The sequence below is a fragment of the Megalobrama amblycephala genome, linkage group LG3 (assembly GCF_018812025.1).
Source record: "Megalobrama amblycephala isolate DHTTF-2021 linkage group LG3, ASM1881202v1, whole genome shotgun sequence".
NCBI lineage: Eukaryota > Metazoa > Chordata > Actinopteri > Cypriniformes > Xenocyprididae > Megalobrama > Megalobrama amblycephala.
In genome coordinates, this window is record NC_063046.1 from 43,720,479 (window position 1) to 43,741,148 (window position 20,670).

The 20,670-nt window shown below is 38.9% G+C and overlaps 1 protein-coding gene across 2 annotated transcripts in view; it reads right to left on the reverse strand.

The window, feature by feature from the left end:
* LOC125265403 (anoctamin-1-like) overlaps positions 1-20,670 on the reverse strand; it is a 29,222-nt gene that overhangs the window by 4,710 nt on the left and 3,842 nt on the right. The window contains exons 3-13 of one of the 2 annotated variants that reach the window (XM_048185603.1): positions 17,320-17,480; positions 15,776-15,858; positions 15,515-15,526; positions 14,866-14,934; positions 11,766-11,840; positions 11,233-11,434; positions 11,027-11,138; positions 6,995-7,052; positions 6,582-6,682; positions 3,464-3,600; positions 2,477-2,629 (exon numbers count right to left, since the gene is read on the reverse strand). In XM_048185603.1, coding sequence (XP_048041560.1) covers positions 2,477-2,629; positions 3,464-3,600; positions 6,582-6,682; positions 6,995-7,052; positions 11,027-11,138; positions 11,233-11,434; positions 11,766-11,840; positions 14,866-14,934; positions 15,515-15,526; positions 15,776-15,858; positions 17,320-17,480 — 1,163 coding nt within the window. The remainder of the gene's footprint in view (positions 1-2,476; positions 2,630-3,463; positions 3,601-6,581; positions 6,683-6,994; positions 7,053-11,026; positions 11,139-11,232; positions 11,435-11,765; positions 11,841-14,865; positions 14,935-15,514; positions 15,527-15,775; positions 15,859-17,319; positions 17,481-20,670) is intronic. The other variant, XM_048185604.1, reaches the window with a different exon arrangement.

Below are 20,670 nucleotides of genomic sequence, written 5' to 3' on the forward strand. Positions count from 1 at the left end.
TTTAAAATTATCCTGGCTCTTCCAAGTTATATAATGACAGTGAGTGGCGAGCCCGATTTTGAAGCAAAAAAAAAGCATCAATCCATCATAAACAGATTTCCCCCAAAAAAGAGGGGTTATTATAGGTCTTCTGAAGAAAAATATCCAAATCGATGCGTACGGTCGTCGGAAGCTACTTATTATAGTTTATAAAGTTTTAAATATGGATTTTGATTTTTTACAAAAACCCACCACTTCACTTCAGAAGGCCTTTATTAACCCCCTGGGGCCGTGTGGAGTACTTTTATGATGGATGGATGGATGGATGGATGGATGCACTTTTTTTGCTTTAAAGGTCCCGTTTTTCGTGGTTTTTTTGAAGCTTTGATTGTGTTTATAGTGTGCAATATAACATGTGTTCATGTTTCGCGTGTAAAAAAACACAGTATTTTTCACATAATTTACTTATCTGTATACCGCTGTTTCCACTGTCATAAAAACGGGCTGATGACTTCCTTGTTCTATGAAGTCCCTCCTTCAGAAATACGTAACGAGTTCTGATTGTGCCAGCGGTTCCTGTGTTGTGATTCGACAGCAGCTTAGCGGAAAGGTCCCGGAAAGGTCACGCCTCTTACCATAACGTGGAGATGCACGCGCTCAGTGTTATTGTAAACATGTCTTTAATTTTACCCTATCAATCTGAGCCGGAATCAGACCCGGTGATTGGACTGCGGGATGAAAATAACAGCGTTTCGACGACATGGCGACAAACACACTCTACAAACGCAACTCTTGTGTATTCCTGTGGGCGGAGGTTAGTCAAAAAACTGTTTTAGTGACGTCATTAAAGAAGGAAGTAGAGGGATGTAGTCCAAACTGGCCGTTCGATGTAGGCGACTTCTGTTAAATAAAATATCTCGCTTGGCATTGAACTTTGAGCTTTAAAATTTTACAGATTTTATTTATACTCTAACAACAACATTACACACTAACTAAAGTTTGAAACATGGGATCACGAAGAACGGGACCTTTAAAATCGGGCCCCCCATTCACTCCCATTATAAAGCTTAGAAGAGCCAGGATATTTTTAAATATAACACCGATTGTGTTCGTCTGAAAGAAGATAGTCATATACACCTAGGATGGCTTGAGGGTGAGTAAATCATGGGGTCATTTTTGGGTGAACTATCCCTTTAAAGAGTGAATCATTGAATCATTCATTAAAACAATCCATTCACAACTGATACATTGGCTGTGTTTAACTCCACTATACATAAGGTGTGTCCCAATTGAGTACATGAGTACAAGTGCACAGTGTATAGTGCGTAATTTGGAACACAACTACACACATGAACACTTCCATTTTTGTAGCCAAATCCAAGGGATTTGTCTATCTATACAGCACTTCCCCTCAGGGGAATCCCCACCTCCATTACTTGGACAGACCCTCGACCCCTCGATTTTGACAGAGGAAGCAAGTCTACTCATATGTACACTTCAGGCAGATCCATAGACCACAATGCAACACGATTGTGACATCACAACAGCAACTCACAGTGATACTCATACTTAATTTACCCACAAGTAATCAAGGACCGGCAGTAGTGGGCACTCATGCAAAGTAAGCAATTATGTACATCCGAGTGAACAAGACAGAGGGAAGTCAGTGAGAGAAGTGGACTCAAACTCAGCCATTCAGGAACGAAGCAGGTGAGTGTCTGTATGAATGGGTCATTGAATCATTCACTCAACTGAATTGATCAACAACGCTGATTCATTTAGTAACAAAACACTGCTGTCGGTTGCTCTCAGATGCGCAACATTTCTGCTGTGGCTGTGGGACGATTTTTGTTGGCAAGATAGAGCAAAAACAGACAATATTGTGTCTAAAATTAGTGATAAGAGAAACTAAGCTTTTTGAAACTTTGAATCAACTGAGTCAATTGCTTTGCAAAATGATTCACTGTTTCAAAGCGCTCGAAACGCATAGTGACGCCTGCTGGTCAAAACTGTGTAAATGCAATGAAAACTGCATAAAAACACCTTTTACAAACCAATAACAAATGCTTTATTAAAAGTGCTATCTATTAAATGCAATTAACAAATCATCTGATACCATTAAATATTAAGTGTGTGCATAATATGTATTACTTTATTAAATTGTAGGACTTGTTTTATGGAGAGTTTGTTTAATCAGGCCAAAAGAGTCTAACATTATTATACAAATGTGGCATTAAAAACCATCTACAAATTTATAAAACTGATCCGAGATCAAATAAAAAAACATAAAAAAGCTGTTGTATAAAATCACTATCACATTAGCAGTTGTGTACTCTCGCTTAACTACATCACAGGTTATAAATAGGTCCTATAAAGCTCAAACTGAGACATTTTCTGTCTCCATATCTTGAATTTTGGAGAATGTATGTGTATTATGTGTATAAATCAAACATATACAAATATTGAATGCACTGGAAATCGGCGTGCAAATACTGACCAATGTCTTTTGCTCTTACAGCAATCGGTCTTCTCAGTTCCGTGACAAACTTTTTGGCATCAAGTCGGATCTCGATGACGTTGTTCAGTAGAGCAAAGAGGGGAGCCAGCGGAAAGGAGGCCACAAACAAGGTCACCATCCCAAACTGAATGACTAGATAAGAAAAAGAAATCAGCTTCCACAGAAGGTTCCACTAAAGCAAAACTCACAGGATTATTTAGAATTACCGAGAACATCTTATTCTTATCACACATAATGTTATAAATCAGATGTTGATATGCTGGGAAACTTGGTCTTAAGAAGTTAAAAATCAAAAACAGAGTAGTTTGGCTGATGCTCTTGAATGTTACCAGTTTAGGGTCTCAGGAGGAGTATGGGTAGTGCCACGCTCAAAGATGGAGGAATGGGACAGGAGAGAGAGTGAGTGATAGGAAGTATGGATGGAGGATGGTAGGTGAGGGGGTGGGATGTTATTAATGAATTCAAGCCAGAACTAAAGCTCATAATCTCACGCTGCTCTGCCAGCCCCCCTTTGGACCCATAATGCCTCTCTCTTAGCAGAAGTCCAGCCCACGCTGTAGCACAGATGAGGCGAGATAAGAGGAGGGGCCGGTAACACACCAACTCCACGTATAATACTGCAGATCCTTCACACAACGGATATGCATTTACCCTGTTTACCATGCATGGTGTCTGGGCACTTGAATTACCCTCATATAATATTGCTTCAAACAGATGAGGTGTATAAATCTGTCTAGTTGAGTTTAGACATTTCAATTAGTGTTTGTGTACAGTACAAATTTAATCATTCATAATCGGAAATTGTAATTTACTATACATTTTTAATGATGCCATGTTCCTACATACTGTGAGTGCAGAAAACAGAGCCAGATGGATAAGGAGAGAATACAAACAAATGTTTATACGTCTATCTGTATGTGTGTGTGTGTGTGTGTGTGTGTGGGCGCGTAGTGTGTAGTGACTCACTCATTTCCATGTACTCTGGGTTGAGTCCGACAAAGGGCCCAAGGAAGTGGTCCTTCTCGTGACGATGAAGCGTTTTGTTCAGCTCTTCCTGATGCTTTTTGTCTATCTTGCGTTGTCGGAGCAGTTTCTTCAGTTTCCTGTGACACAGATACATTAATAATCACTGTGGATTTTGCTTGGTGAATTCAAACATATTCATTACTCATTTGCAGACCCTCATGAACGCTCACATCAGATTAAATTAGATCTCTTTTCTCCACCATTTTAATAATATACTCTACATACAATTTGTGAAAAGTCTGGGGTTAGTATGAAAAGGAAATTTATACCTTTATTCAGCAAGGACGCATTAAACTGATTAATATTTGAGCACCGATAATAACTGAGTAGCAAATGAGCATATTAGAATGATTTCTGAAGGATCATGTGACACTGAAGACTGGAGTAATGATGCTGAAAATTAGTTTTAAATTAGTTTTAAAATATATTAAAGGGATAGTTCACCCAAAAATGAAAATTTGATGTTTATCTGCTTACCCCCAGCGCATCCAAGATGTAGGTGACTTTGTTTCTTCAGTTGAACACAAATGCTGATTTTTAACTCCAACCTTTGCCGTCTGTCAGTCTTATAATAAGAGTGGACAGGAACTCGAACGATAAGAGTCTAAAACACTTCCATAGACAAGTGCAAATTAAACCCTGCGGCTCGTGACGACACATTGATGTCCTAAGACACGAAACGATCGGTTTGTGTGAGAAACCGAACAGTATTTATATCATTTTTTACCTCTAATACACCACTATGTCCAACTACATTCAGCACTCGATTCGTTTGGTCTGATCGCGCTCTGACAGCAGCAGTGATGTCTAGCACTCATTGAAGTATAAGCGTGAGACATCACTGCCGCTGTCAGAGCGCGATCAGACCTCACTAAACGAGTGCTGAATGCAGTTGGACATAGTGGTGTTTTAGAGGTAAAAAATGATATAAATACTGTTCGGTTTCTCACACAAACCGATCGTTTCGTGTCTTAGGACATCAATGTGTCGTCACGAGCCGCAGGGTTTAATTTGCACTTGTCTATGGAAGTGTTTTAGACTCTTATCGTTCGAGTTCCTGTCCACTCTTATTATAAGACTGACAGACGGCAAAGGTTGGAGTTAAAAATCAGCATTTGTGTTCAACTGAAGAAACAAAGTCACCTACATCTTGGATGCGCTGGGGGGTAAGCAGATAAACATCAAATTTTCATTTTTGGGTGAACTATCCCTTTAAAACAGTTATTTTAATTTTCACAATGTTTCTGATTTTATTATATTTTAAATAAATGCAGCTTTGGTGAGCATAAGAGTTTTTTTTAAATCATTAAATATTATATATATTTATGTTTGATATACATATAATGTGAGCATAACTACACCTACAACTATATGATTTGATATGGTTAAAGAGGGATATTTTTTAAATCAGACTTTTACTGTTTTTTCTACTAAAATGTAAGAACAGTATTTAAATATTGACATTTGTATGCATTGATATAACAACAACAACAACAACAACATTTACTTACATTTTTGTACTAAAACATTTTAAAATATGAAAAATGGCAAATGAATATGCAAGTAGCTACACAGGAAGGGATTGCAAAACTTGTCTAATGATGTAGTCTTTACTAATCTTAGGTCCTGTTTTCCACCTGGTATTCCATTTTGGCCGATGGGATCACAAGTGGACAAGGAAGACACTCTTTTGTCCACTTTCGACCACTTCTCTGTCCTGATTTCTTCTAGGGGAGGGTGTAAATGTATGTTTTTTTTCAGATGTTTCTGACAAAATAAGCTCTCGTAATTAACATATGAGCGCACCCGGAGATGACGGAAAAACATTCAGAGAGCAGCAGCTTTCATTTCTGCTCTGACAGCCGCAAGACCACGCCGAATGAGGTGAATGTGTGTTAGAAATCAGGAATGGTGAGAGAACATTGTGCTTGGTATGTTTTTCGTCTTCAAACCAAACTTGGTTCTTCAGCCAACAGTGATTAAATCCCGTCTGGCTAGCGCGCTTCCCATAATGTTTCCGCAGAAGGTCAGTAGGCGGAGGGTAGACGTAGAGTAGACACATTTGACCACATGAGCCTTTGGACTATGAAAGCAATCCGGTCGAATGCGTTTTCAACTACCTCTGGAAGTGGTTGAAAGTGGAGCTCAAAATGTTTTACACCCAGTTTACACCTGTATTCAGCGTCGTCCACTTGTGATCCGATCGACCAAAACGCATCTTAATACAAGGTGGAAACAGGGCCAAGTAAGAATCACAGGCAAAATAACTGTGACTATACTTACTATAGAAGATTAAGACTTGACCAAGTCTTGTTAAGTTGTGACGTATGGAAAGTGAGAATCTCAACAGCCGTTCATAAGCACTTTTATTTATAGCACATCTTTAAGCCAAGCTTTTAAAAACTCATGGTGTAAACTGCAGTCTCTGTAATTCCAGACAACAATATTTTAAAGATTCATAAAAATGAATCACTGTTTGGCCAACTGAGATTTCGCTATGGAAATAAAGGTTAGGATCATGTTTTTGTTTTGGTAGTACAGCACACCATGAGTGTATATTAGCACAGTTTGTTATTTGCTTTTGGGATCTGAAAGAGTGTTTGGTCCCAGAAATTATGATGTGATTTTCCCTCAAAATTAGCTCACAAAATTGTCTGTGTGTGTGTTGGGGGGGGGGTTGATGTGGAGTTTGCAGATTCTGTCCAGACCTGCTGGATGTAAGTCTTTTACCATGTGTTTCTTTCAGAAGCATTTGCATGAGATAGGCTTACAATCCAGTATATTTGCATTTGTCCAAAAGCAACATGTATTTGCAAGCATGCCACAATAAAGGTCAGCAAGGTTTGTTCATGAAAAAAGCTTTAAGAAAGGATCGTGCAAGGTCTTCGCAATGCTCTGGTATGAAAAACAAAGTACAATTATTCCCTAAAGCAATCATTTCTAAAAAGGTACACCACACCTAAAAATACACAGTGGAAATTGATCAGATTGCTTTCGTCTCGGAGGGAATAATGACTTAGAAATGTGCCAACATGTTCTCTATACTGTATGTACTCACGGAATGCCAATCTCAAACAGGTTATTCTGGATGAGCTGTTTGCCGAGCATGGTGATGCAGAGCTGAATGCACAATTCCATCAGACAGCCAGCATGGGCGCACTGCAGAGAGAGACTTCAGTCAGTTACTGTGGAGTTGACTGGCTACAAATTCTCGAATGCGTTAGTCATAAGGACTGAGGTAACTAGGACAATCTGTCAAGTTATTTTTCATATGATGATGCAGTTACAAGACTCCAAGAATAGAGTAAGGTTTGGAACATATTTTGCTTGTACACACACACATACATACATGTAAACCAGTTGGTCAATAAGACTGGTCATTTATTTTTATTAAATTATTTCACAGTTCATGACTCCCCACAAGGAATCACTGACACATATAAATGAGGAAGTTGAAAACTAGATAAGTACCTCTTCCATCCGGTAAGACCCCATAACGTAGATATATTTGCCTGGGCGTCCAATGAGTCTGGAGGCATTGGATAGAGGAAGGTCAAGAGCTGAGTTTACCAGCCAATGCACAAATGCAAGTGGAGATTCACAAAACAGAGATTACACTAAAAGTAGCCTAAAAGGGAAATGGGGGGACGGTGGGAGGATAGAGCTCTGTTCCAAAACCTAGCGAGCAATATTATACTGGTCAGAAACCAATTCATAGAAATTCATGCTGTTTATTCCAGCAAGGACGATACCTAAATTTGGTCAAATTTGGGTGTTCACACTGACAGTTATACGTGATGACAAAGCCACAGGACATCATAAATTCTCATTGAGTGATGGCGATTTCAGGTGACAATCGTGTCAGCAACCATTAGTAGCGTGACAAAGTTGAGTGGAGCATGAGCACTGATAAGAAGCTGTGAAAACCAAAAAGAGTGCAGACAGTTAAATACAGTGGAAGAGTATGAATGCCAAATAGAAACCAAGAATGCAGTGAGTCACGGTGAATGCACCATAAAAGAGCATCAAAGTGACTTGTCAATACAAGTCTGCTGAAGTAAATGTATAATTAATACATTGTTTCTCTTGTTTAGAGCATTACATTAATAGGAAAGAGTTGTTTTTAATTGCTCTTGTACTGTAGGGCGGTACCAGTCCTGCAGTATTTCTGTTTCAGCCTTTGACAATATATGCATTGTACTGCTAATCCAAAAGGCGTACTGCCGTTTTTACTTAATTACTGATAACTGACGCACTCTAAAGACCATGACACACCAAGCCGACATAAAAGTACAAGCAGCGCTGAAAGTCGATTGTGTTGTTGCCTTGTGTCGGCTGCGTCTCGGCTAAAAAGTTTCGCTTGAACACGCCACAAAGACTATAGGCGACTGTCAACTAGCATGTACGTTCTGCGCCTGGTGTAAGGAAATAACTGTCTATATCAGCAGGTATCAATAGTCTATGTTCATCTTTCAAAAAGGGAAACCGAAACTAGGACTGCAGATATACAAACTGTAAACAAACCAGCGCCTGCTTATCATTTTGAATATCATTCATGCCGATCACTTTCTTCCTTCTACGCAGCTCATGTTGTTATGAAAATATTTGCGCATTGGAATGCTCAGGTAAAATGGCGTAAAATTAGAACAGCCTTCTGTCTGTACTGTCTTGACTTGTTTGCTCGCTTTCATCACTTTCACTTTTATTCTCCTACACTCGTAGACTCGTTCGCTAAGCTAAACAGCCAATTAGAGCGACGGATGCCGATTCAATATGCTCAATCAGCCAAAAAGCCTCCGACGGAATCCGACTATTGCTGACGGTGTGGAACGGGCCAACGTTGGCCGACAGCCGACCGTTGGCTCGGTGTGTAAGGGTCCTAACAATCCTTAACCTGTGAAGCCCTCCTTGTTTGAAGAAATAACTTATGTAATGACCTGCATGTGTACCTGTGCAACTGAACTTAAAGGTGCTATAGAGGATGTTTTCGACGACTGAGAAACCAAAGACTGTTACTGAGTTTTTGAAATGAGCGCATGCGTAAGAACAAACCCCCTCCTTCACAGCTCATTGCAGGAGTACTCGTGCATGAGTACTGGAACACGAGTGTTTGTTTACCACCGGCATTCGCTGTGTCGTGTTAGTGGATTCATTATGTCAGACTCACCGCAGGTAACTCATAATCTGCAGTTGTTACTCCTGACAAAAACATTGCATGCGGCGCCTGTGGAGTGTGGAAAGTTACTGGAGCGCGCAGCCGCGCACGTCTCTCACAAGGAACGTCATGGCAGTGATTGACAAGCCAGAGGGTCAATCGTTTATGCATGATCACACAAACGATTGGCTGATGTTTTTAAGGCCCTACCTCTTGCACAGATGATGTATATTAATATTATTCCTTTCAGTGCACCTAATAAATAGTCTTTTATCAGTTAGTAAAGACAGTTTCAAGTAATATTGCAAAAATGTAAAACATCCTCTATAGCACCTTTATGTGTTGTGCATTGTTCACCTCCCTTTAGAAGCAAGAGACAATGGCTCTTGTTTGGAACTTCCTCATCAGCTATGGAAATGCAAGTCAGGAGTAAACAAATCAGACAGATTTTAATAATCCTTTAAATTGCATGCAATTACTATGACACAATAATTCTATAGTTTGTTATACATCATCCTCTACATCAGCTGGGAAACTTTTTAGAAGAGCTGTATGTTCTATTATTCACATCCTCTGAAGATGGCAGCCCAATTGTGGTTCTTGGTTATACAGTCTAAGCTTGTTGAACCACACCATGTCACCAACTTACAAATCAGGAAACCTATTGGGCCTCATTTACACAAGTAACTGTCCCACAGATAATGGCCCTTGTTACTCCATTGCACATTTGCGATTTCCACCTTGCTGCACACTCTTCACCGGTTTTCTTCCAACATAACCTCCACTCCCTCTTACCCACTAATCTTTTTTTCTATACTCGCCCACCTCACTTCACCCTGCTAAAAGCTCCTCCTCTCTTATGTAAATAATGCATTTACATCCACTCGAACATCTTGTCTAGACAGCATCTGTCCTCTCTCCTTCATGCCCGTTTGCACAAAACGCCCACTAAACCCTGGACATCAGATGTTCTTCGTGAAACCAAACTCAAGAGAGAAAATGGCACCAATCGAAGGTTCCTGGTGAAATGAGAAGCATAATTCACTGATCTCTTTCTGCCAATTTAAAAGCAGAAGCTCAAAAGTGGAAATTAATCTGAGACCTCTCTGCCACTGAAGCCCTGCGGCTGGCAAAAGACACCTCTAGATCAATTGTTCTGCTGGATCTGTCTGCAAATGTAAATCACCAGATCCTACGATTTATAAGGTATCTTGGAAGGGAGCAGCATCTAAATCACATCAACTATCCATGGGGGTACCCCAGGGTTCAGTGCTTGGCCCCTTCCCCTTTCCGTTATACATAATTACTGGGATCTATCATCCACACACATGGACAATTCCTTGTCAAGGCTGTTGTCATCTCTAGGCTGGACTACTGAAATGCTCTTGCAATGCTCCATCCTTCCTATATGCATGATTAAACCTCTACAAATGATTCAGAGTGTGTTGACATGGAGACTACCCATGCTGCCACCCTGGTCTCTATCATTTTAACCAGTATTTGCGTGCTGTGAAATTGATGGTTTTTAGTTAGTTTAGTTTATCTCAGCAACATGTTAACATCAAAATCTCTCATGTTCTTTAAGGGAGGATCACTATTTGTAGGAAGCTGCTGTCTATACGGAATTCCAAATCAGTCACCTCTATTTCAGTTAAACCCCGGGTATACTTCAGCCGTCCGCGTTCGTGCACCGTCCGCATGATGTAACTTTCGTCAAGCGGAGGGCTCCCGGCCAGCTGCACACCCCGTCCACGCGCAGCCCAAATTTCGAGACCACGCGGACAGTGCGCGTGCAACAGCACATGCGCAAGCAGGAAAGAAGAGTCCACTAGGTGGCAATATGCACAGTACTGAGCACAATGTGCAGTCGTCGAAGAAGAGTGTGTGAAGAACGATTCAAAAATAAGATGAGTAAACTCAAAAGCATGCCTTCTCCATCGTTTTTGATTCCTGTTCTCTTGGTGTATCTTCTGAACTATGTTGCAATGGTGGCTGCACTATTTTTCTACTCCGATCCTGCCCAGCAAATGTCCGGTTGTCTGGTAATAGTACAGAAAAAAAATTGCACTGCGCATGTGTCGAACTCTGTCATCCGCGCGCATCCTTGGTTTAGTATACTTTGAAAGATGCGCAGACGCGACTGCGCACATGACGCGCGGAAAGTGAAGTATACCCTGGGCTTTAGGATACTGCCTTAGAGGGCAGCTGTCTATGTAGGCAGTAGACAGCAAGGCAGCTCACCAGGTTATGAAACAGAGCTTGTCGTTCTAACAAAGGGAATCCTATTGCAGACTTGTTAATAACTAATAGTTTGCGTTCAGTTTCAGAGTGACTACCAATGTTCTTACCTGCCTCTGAAGAATGCCAGGTACACAATAGGAGTAAATGCATTTGCAAACTTCAGTATGAATGTCTTGAAGATCAGCCTCTCCTCAAAACTTTTGTCAGTTTTTGGCACCTCTTATGGGTAGAAAACAACAGGACGTACTGTAACCATAGCTTTTTGCAACACAGCTGACAAGCTAAACGTCTTTAAAACAATAACCAGACGTACCCATAATAGTGAGCCAACGTGCAATTGCTCCATAGACCTCATCCATGATGATGATGATAATAAGGTTGATGACAGCCCCAGTGGTTTTAACGGTGGCCCGTATATTAGAGCGGAAGGTGGGAGTGGAACTCATGTGCAGGGCAGTCATGATGGAGACCCTGTATAGCACCACACCAAACACGATGGCCAAGGTCACAAAGATCTGCATTGAATACACAAATACACACAATAAGAAAAGTGACTCTAATCATAATCTAATGATTTACTGACACCAATGCAGGATCATGCAAAAGCCAATGTTTTTGGTTACAATGCCAAATACTCTCACAGATGTAAGTCACCATGAAAATGTCTCATAATAGGGGGCTTAATGAGATAAAGTGAGTTGAATTTGGCTGTTCATGTGATTCCAACCCATATTGATGAACAAAAAGTACTTTAACAGCTAAATAAGTATAGCATAATTCAACTTATTGCTAAAGAATGCCACATAATATCACAATAAATCTAATAAATGAATAATCAGTTCTTACCAAAAAAATCATCATGACGATAATGGTCATGTAAGCTGGCATTCTGTCTGTGCATGTCAGCTTCACATTTCCTGACTAGAACAAGACATGAATTGTCAAATTTGAGTTAAAAACATACACCCTGATACATACATCTAGCAACAGGAGCTTAAGCAAAAATCAGACGTGTAGCTTCCAGCCTCCAGCATGCTTTGGCCTCAGAAGGGACAGATAGGGTCAAGCCAAGCAGAGTAAATACATGCCCTTGGACATGCCTTACAGCTGTGCTGTCACATAACATTTCAGTATACTGCAACTAGGTCAACATCTACTAAGCGTAATACCCAATAATCCAGACATCCTTATGACAGCAAGGATGGCATGCATAAGTCTACAGACAAAAATATTGCAAGAGCAGAACTGCCTGTGCTGTGCCAGGCACAAATAAAGGCACTTTTTTTTTAATCAGCATATGGTCTGGTCCACAATGTAGATTATTCTAGCCAACAACTACCCACTTGGACAAGAGGCCTATTGAATGACAAACTATACACACACACAGCTGGTCTTTTATGGGCCATTCAACAGAATTGGTGCAAAATGCTGTCCCACAACCAAAAAACACATTTAAAAATAATTTTATTGAAACCCACAATAATATTTAAAATATCAGTCAGCTTAATATATATATAAAATCATCATTTATTTTGGTACTTTCAATTGGGAGCTGGCTGTCCCAAAACGACTAACCCCTAAATTTAAACTTATGAAAATGATACTGAAATATTTATTTCCATTGTTTTTAAAAAAATATCTTTTTGATTTTTTTTTTAAAAAGTGAAGTAAAAAAAAAATATATTTTTTATATTTTCTTTGTAAATCATGAAACTTTATGTAAAAAAAAAAAAAAAAAAAAAAAGTGTCCTGCATTTTCATGTCACTACCGAAACAGTGTATGTTTTAGTCCATTGGCTGAGACTGATTTTAGGCACACTTTTACATTTTTGATCAGGAAATATTCCTGGTCTCTCATAGTTACGTACTGAGTAGATAGGTCGCAACATTTTGAGCTAATGGGTTCAAAAGTCTGAAAATCTGTGTGTAACTTTAAGGAACATCAAAGATGTTTAGCATCTTTGAGCTAGGCTCAAAAGTAACTAAAAGTGTCACTACCAAAACAGTCATTACCGAAACGTGGTAAAGTTTCGTTTGTGACATCATTGTTTTTTTGGGTGTTATTCGAGAAAATTTTTTTTTTGTGTTTGTACAAATGTTCAAAACTGTTCTAGCTAACCATGTGCTGTTTAGCATCTTTGAGCTCAAAAGTAACTAAAATTGTCACTACCAAAACAGTCATGTTTCGGTTGTGACATCATTTTAGTACAGTTATGCAAATCATTAGTATTTTAGTATGTTTTAGTAGTGTTTTAGTAGTATGTTTTAGTATGCGAGTTAAAATTTTGTAATGTGATGTGGTCATGACCAAAACATTACTGTCACTACCGAAAATGTGCAGTCATGACCGAAACATGGGATGTTTTGGCAAAAATAAAGTACACCGAGTTATCAACTAAGATGATATTATAGTGTTTGGTTCCATGTATATTCAAACTAATGAATCCTTAACTTAATCAGTAAATCAGTATGATACACTTTATGCCTTTTACAAAGAAAGACTGGATTCAAAATACAACAAATCTCATAAATTACACTTGAAATATTGTTAATATTGTAATTGTTATTGATTTACCTGTGAAAACTTTTTAATAAAATTGCAAAAAATAGATATTTACAAGGTAGATGTAAACAAAATTTTAATAGGTCAATATAACACTTGTTAAAGGATTAGTCCACTTTCAAATTAAAATTTCCTGATAATTTACTCACTCCCATGTCATCCAAGATGTTCATGTCTTTCTTCAGTTGAAAAGAAATTAAGGTTTTTGCTGAAAACATTCCAGGATTTTTCTCCATATAGTGGACTTCAATGGAGCCCAAACGGTTGAAGGTTTAAATGTCAGTTTCAGTGCAGCTTCAAAGCGTTCTACACGATCCCAGACGAGGAATAAGGGTCTTATCTAGAGAAACCATTGCTCATTTTCTAAAAAAAAAAAAAAAAAAAAAAATTACATACGTTTTAACCATAAATGCTCATCTTGAACTAGTTCTCTTCTTCTTCTTCTCTATTTGAATTCCAGCAGTATAGACACTGCTAAGTGTATTACTGCCCTCCACAGGTCAAACTTTAAACTAATTGTTATATACTTGCACTAGCATATTGTATATGACAATTTAGTTCAAAGGGCAGTAATACACTTAGCAGCATCTACACTGCTGGAATTCAAATAGAGAAGAAGAAGAGAGGTAGTTCAAGATGAGCATTTATGGTTAAAACGTATACATTTTGAATTTATTTTTTTAGAAAATGTGTGAAGGTTTCTCTAGATAAGACCCTTATTCCTCATCTTAAAGCCTTTTGAAGCTGCACTGAAACTGTAAGTTTGATCTTCAACCGTTTGGGCTCCATTGAAGTCCACTATAAGGAGAAAAATCCTGGAATGTTTTCCTCAGAAACCTTCATTTCTTTTCGACTGAAGAAAGAAAGACATGAACATCTTGGATGACATGGGGGTGAGTAAATTATCAGGAAATTTTAATTTGAAAGTGAACTAATCCTTTAATAAATTATATATTATTGTGTTTCGGTAGTGACAATTTTGGGGAGAGGAAAAATATTCCAAAACTTTCTGAAAATATAATATGAGAATTAACTGCAGAATTACTAGAAATGTGTACTTTGGATATTATACAATTTGCATACATAAAAAAATTGTGGAAAAAGACAATTTTTCAGGATGTTTCCAACTCTGACTTTGAACCAATTCTGTAGAATGCCCCATATATGTATACACACACAAGACCAAACTGTGCCTTTGTGACAAGTTTGTGGAAACATGTGAAAATTCCTGTTTTATTGTGGAGATACAAACCACCCTGACTCCCAGAAATTGTGTAAAGCCAGCCAATCAGATTATAGCTTGGATTTGTTTAGAAAGTTAATGCCATTTCTATTTGCAATATGCGTCAGTGAATGGTCTTCTCTAGATTCATAAAGACCTACCTTTGGAGATTGCTCTTTCTTCAAGGACTTCTTCATGACGCGGAACTCATACTCTGCTCTAGGATGACTCTGGGAAAACAGAGAATGCAATTTACAACACATACAGGACTTAAACCAGTTAAAAAGGTTAAAAAAAAAAAAAAAAAACAGCGGAAAGAGATAACTGGTTATGGAGCCAAAAGCAGCCATGTGCATGATCGGTGAAGAGAACAAAAATTTTGGTAATAGCCACACATTGACGTTCAGTGAAAGTATATTCCTTAAAACCAAAAGCTCTCAGCACCACGAAAAAAACATATTCCTTTCCACATTCAGCAGCTTTAGATTTTATTAGTTCCTCCTCCTTATTTTATCCACATAAACAGTGGCAAGCCCAGAAAGACTGTGACTGCCGAAAGGAAAGTGAGCAGCTTTTGACCTGTAAGGCCGGAGGAAGAGAGAACAGGAATCTCCCAGACCTCCACAACAACAGACCGATAGATAGAATACAGTAAGTGCTGGTGAAATACTTTACACAAGCAAGAATGTGACGACAATGCTTGAAGACGACTTTTAAGATAATATGAAGAATTTGTTAGTACTAAAATGCAACTGTAAGGTTAGGAAAGAAATAAATTCAGTTAATACTGTGAATGAACCAATTCCAAACCTTTTGTTTCCCCTATACAAAACAGGACAAAAAAAAAAAAAAACAGTGAACAAACAGTTGATTTCATGGCACTAAATCAATACAAAAAACAGATATCTTTAATTCTTTACACCCAAGCCTCAGGATAATACAAGTCAATACAAGAAAATAATAGAGCACACCCACAATACATACATGAACCAACATAATTATCTTATCAACATGTACATCACTGTCTTATATTGACAGTTTTCTTGGTCAACATGGGTGTGCGTGACTAACCTCTGCGTCTTCAAAGCCGGTCATGTCCCAGATGTAATTTAGCCTCATTTGCCTTCTCTTCCAGTGCTCCATAAACATGGTGGCTGTGTGACACAGAGAGGTAACCTTTACTTACAAACCCACATTTATAAATACTGATCGACTCACCGCTGATCAGGGTGGTTTGTCAGTTAATGTAACTACAAATTAAGTCTTTTTGTTTTTAAATCCAGGCTCGCCCTCTTCTTATCGATAGCATCTGGCTGTAAAAACTTTTTAGGAAACTGTATTTTAATGGTGTTTTCACACTTGGTTTGTTTTAAGGGTCTAGGTCTGGTTCACAATTTTAGCTAATGTGTGAATGCTCCCAACAACTTCAGACTAGTTTAAAGAGAAGTAAACCGAAACCATCTCAGGAAGTCGTCCGAGTACAGTTCACTTTAGGTCAGTGTGAATGAAAAGTGGATTGACATATCGATAAAGAAAAAAAAAACTAAAAAAACTAAAAAGTGAACCAAAAAGAGATCCACTTTCAGGACCAGCGACAGTATGAATGCAAAAAGAACTGGGGTTCTCTTTTCACTTGATTCACTTTCTTGTTCACTTTAAAAGTTTCTTTTAACCCTTTGGTTTTTGTTTTGGTTTTTTAGAATTTTTTACTTCATCAGAACGGGATGAAACTTGGTAAAGGTTTTGGCACTTGCTATGTGAACACACACCCACCGACCCACCCACACACCCACACCCACACACACCCACACACACCCACCCACCCCCCCCCACACACACCCACCCACACACCCACAAAAAAAAAAGAATTTCATCTTGTGGAAACATTCGGTACTGCACCCAAACAAAATCTTACTGTAAGCTAATTTTTCAAGATATCAACCTCAAATTTATGTTTAGATTTATGGCTTTGATTTTCTCAAAGTTATAGAATAAAACATGTTTTGAAAAATATATATTTAATATAAAAATGTCAAGTAGTATTTCTTGTACATTTTTCATAATAAACTTCTATAACTTTTAAATTCACTTTTTTCACATCAGCAATAATCTGCCTGGTGTCGTCTTTAAAAAGAGACCAAACCAGACCAAAAGGTCTGTGCTCCAAAGCATTCAAGATTTAGAAATTTCATTTTCAATTTTAGTACCATAAATTCCCCTAAAAAATACAAATTATTAAATAAAAAACATTATCCCACTAAAATATAGTACATTCAGTTCATTGGGAGAAAAATCAAAATTGAGTAATTTGTGGACTCAAGTAGCTTTGTCAAAGGGTGTCATTTTTCATTATAAAGCCTGTAACTGCAGGGGATCAAAACAGGAAAGGCAAATTTAGGGCTTTTGCTACAAAAACCAGCTTTTTAAAAAGCTAAGCCTCTGAGTGAGGATGAATGAGTACAGGGGAATTAAAGAGACGTGTAAAACCAGGGCACAAATCTCTTCCAACATTTGCCAGATCAAGTCTGCCCTCAATATGTATACAGACACAACAGTTGGTGTACAGCAGCAACAAAGCGTGCGAGTGAACATGAAAGGAGAACAGAGCTGCTGACCCCATAGTGCCATAAAGATGGCGAAGAAGACGGTGGCCGCATTGTCGAACAGGTGGCTGGCCCTGGCCGTGCCGCAAGCCGTGACCAGTTTCCAGTAGCTGCAGGCTCGGTCACACATTGGGCACATGGTGATGTTGTTTCTCTCGTCGCAGATCTCCATGCTGAGTGAACAACAAAAAAAAAAATTCAGAAATGCATCACATCTCCATGTTCCCCAGACACCATAATGTCTATCTGAAAAGTTATGAATGAATTAAGGATGCATTGAATTTTTTATGTCTAAAAGAAAAAAGCATTATTCTACATTCTTCAGTAGAGTGAGTGAGTAGTAAGCTGCCTTGATGTCAAAATAGGCAGCTACTTTGGCTAACTCTATTTTCTAAGGTAGTATCCTCAACAAAATCACTAATATGAAGCGTTGTATAAAAACAGCAACTGTTTGCACTGTATAAATAGTGATATTTACATTAAGTGCATGGACACTCATTTCATTCCAGTAGAGTTTGGCTTCTGCATGTTGCTATGCTAACTACATGATACTCTAGCAATCTTAAAATACTACAGTAGTGGCCAAAAGTGATGTCTGGCCAAGGAAAATTGACATTTTCACCCTTTATTATTAAATATTATTAAAAATTTGTTTAAGATTTTGTAAGCAGTAAGTATTTGTGATGATAACTCAATAAAACATGCCAAATTGTGAGGACATCATTTTTGGCCAGGCTGTCATACAAATTAAACAGATGAACAGATGCAAAAACAAGAGAGAACCAACACAATATTAATAACTGATTAAGTTGTAATAGATGTATGCTTTTTCATGTGAGCCTTTTGTTTTTCTGTGCATTTTTTTTTTTTTGTAGCTGTAGTTTGCCTTAATTGCCAAACAATATTGTCAGATCAATACCTTAACCAAGTTTAGTGTTTTGTTCTTCCTTCAGATTTAAAATAAATAAATTGTATATCAATTACAATTATTAAAAATAAATTAAAAATATTATATACACCGATCAGGCATAACATTATGACCACCTTCCTAATATTGTGTTTGTCCCCCATTTGCTGCCAAAACAGCCCTGACCCGTCGAGGCATGGACTCCTCTAGACCCCTGAAGGTGTGCTGTGGTATCTGACACAAGATGTTAGCAGCAGATCCTTTAAGTCCTGTAAGTTGCGAGGTGGAGCCTCCATGGATCGGACTTGTTTGTTCAGCACATCCTACAGATGCATCCACGTGATGTAAAAGAAAACGTGATTCATCAGACCAGGCCACCTTCTTCCATTGCTCCGTGGTCCAGTTCTGATGATCACGTGTCCACTGTTGGCTCTTTCGGCGGTGGACAGGGGTCAGCATGGGCACCCTGACTGATCTGCAGCTATGCAGCTCCATACACAACAAACTGTGATGCACTGTGTATTCTGACACCTTTCTATCAGAACCAGCATTAACTTCTTGAGCAATTTGAGCTACAGTAGCCTTCACTCCCCACGTACATCAATGAGCCTCGTCCGCCCATGACCCTGTCGCCAGTTCACCACTGTTCCTTCCTTGGACCACTTTTGATAGATACTGACCACTGCAGACTGGGAACACCCCACAAGAGCTGCAGTTTTGGAGATGCTCTGACCCAGTCGTCTAGCCATCACAGTTTGGCCCTTGTCAAACTCACTCAAATCCTTACGCTTGCCCATTTTTCCTGCTTCTAACACATCAACTTTGAGGACAAAATGTTCACTTGCTGCCTACTATATCCCACCCACTAACAGGTGCCGTGATAAAGAGATAATCAGTGTGATTCACTTCACCTGTCAGTGGTATATTTTATATATATATATATATATATATATATATATATATATATATATATATATATATATATATATATATATATATATATATATATATATACATACATACATACATACATACATACATGCACACATATTATTTATTTATTTATTGATTTGTTTATTTATTTATTATACACACACTATATTGCCAAAAGTTTTGGGAAGCCTGCCTTTACATGCACATGAACTTTAATGACATCCCATTCTTAATCCGTAGGGTTTAATATGGAGTTGGCCCACCCTTTGCAGTTATAACAGCCTCAACTCTTCTGGGAAGGCTTTCCACAAGGTTTAGGAGTGTGTTTATGGGAATTTTTGACCATCATCTAGAAGCACATTTGTGAGGTCAGGCAGTGATGTTGGTGAGAAGGTCTGGCTCACAGTCTCCGCTCTAATTCATCCCAAAGGTGTTCTAGTCAGACCTCGGGTTGAGGTCAGGACTCTGTGCAGGCCAGTTAAGTTCCTCCACACCAAACTCACTCATCCATGTCTTTATGGACCTTGCTTTGTGCACTGGTGCACAGTCATGTTGGAACAGGAAGGGGCCATCGCCAAACTGTTCCCACAAAGTTGGGAGCATGAAATTGTCCAAAATGTATTGGCATGCTGAAGCATTAAGAGTTCCTTTCACTGGAACTAAAGGGTCAAGCCCAACCCCTGAAAAACAACCCCACACCATAATCCCCCTCCACCAAACTTTACACTTGGCACAATGCAGTCAGGCAAGTTCCGTTCTCCTGGCCATGGCCAAACCCAGACTCGTCCATCGGATTGCCAGACAGAGAAGCATGATTGGTCACTCCAGAGAACACGTCTCCACTGCTCTAGAGTCAAGTGGTGGTGTGCTTTACACCACTGCATCCGGTGCTTTGTGAGGAAATTTCACGAATGGACTTATTGCACAGGTGGCAACCTATCACGGTACCACGCTTGAATTCACTGAGCTCCTGAGAGGGACTCATTCTTTCACAAATGTTTGTAGAAGCAGTCTGCATGCCTAGTGCTTGATTTTAAACACCTGTGGCCATGGAAGTGATTGGAACAATGATTTGGAGGGGTGTCCCAATACTTTTGGCAATATAGTGTGTGTATATATATATATATATATATATATATATATATATATATATATATATATATATACACTGTTTTGTATAGCTATAAATTCTGCTTAGGTAGGCATCGCACTGGTTTTGGAACAGCTTGTTTGCAGCATTGGCGTCTGTGGAATTAATGAATGTCGCTGAGAGACAGCCAGCGAACACTGAGTCACTCTCATTATACACTACATTACAGTCCATTACAGTCGCACCATTTCAAGCCCACTCTAAACTCCCTAATTACCACGCACTTCAACATCCATCCGTTTTTCTTGCAAAGTGCAGCAGTGATTACTTTCGTAAATGGCTAGGCATATTCTTCGTTAAAAATCTTCCCACAAAGTTCAAAGCCATTGCGAAAGAGTACATATTGTCATTGTTGGGACTTGTATACGCAGGG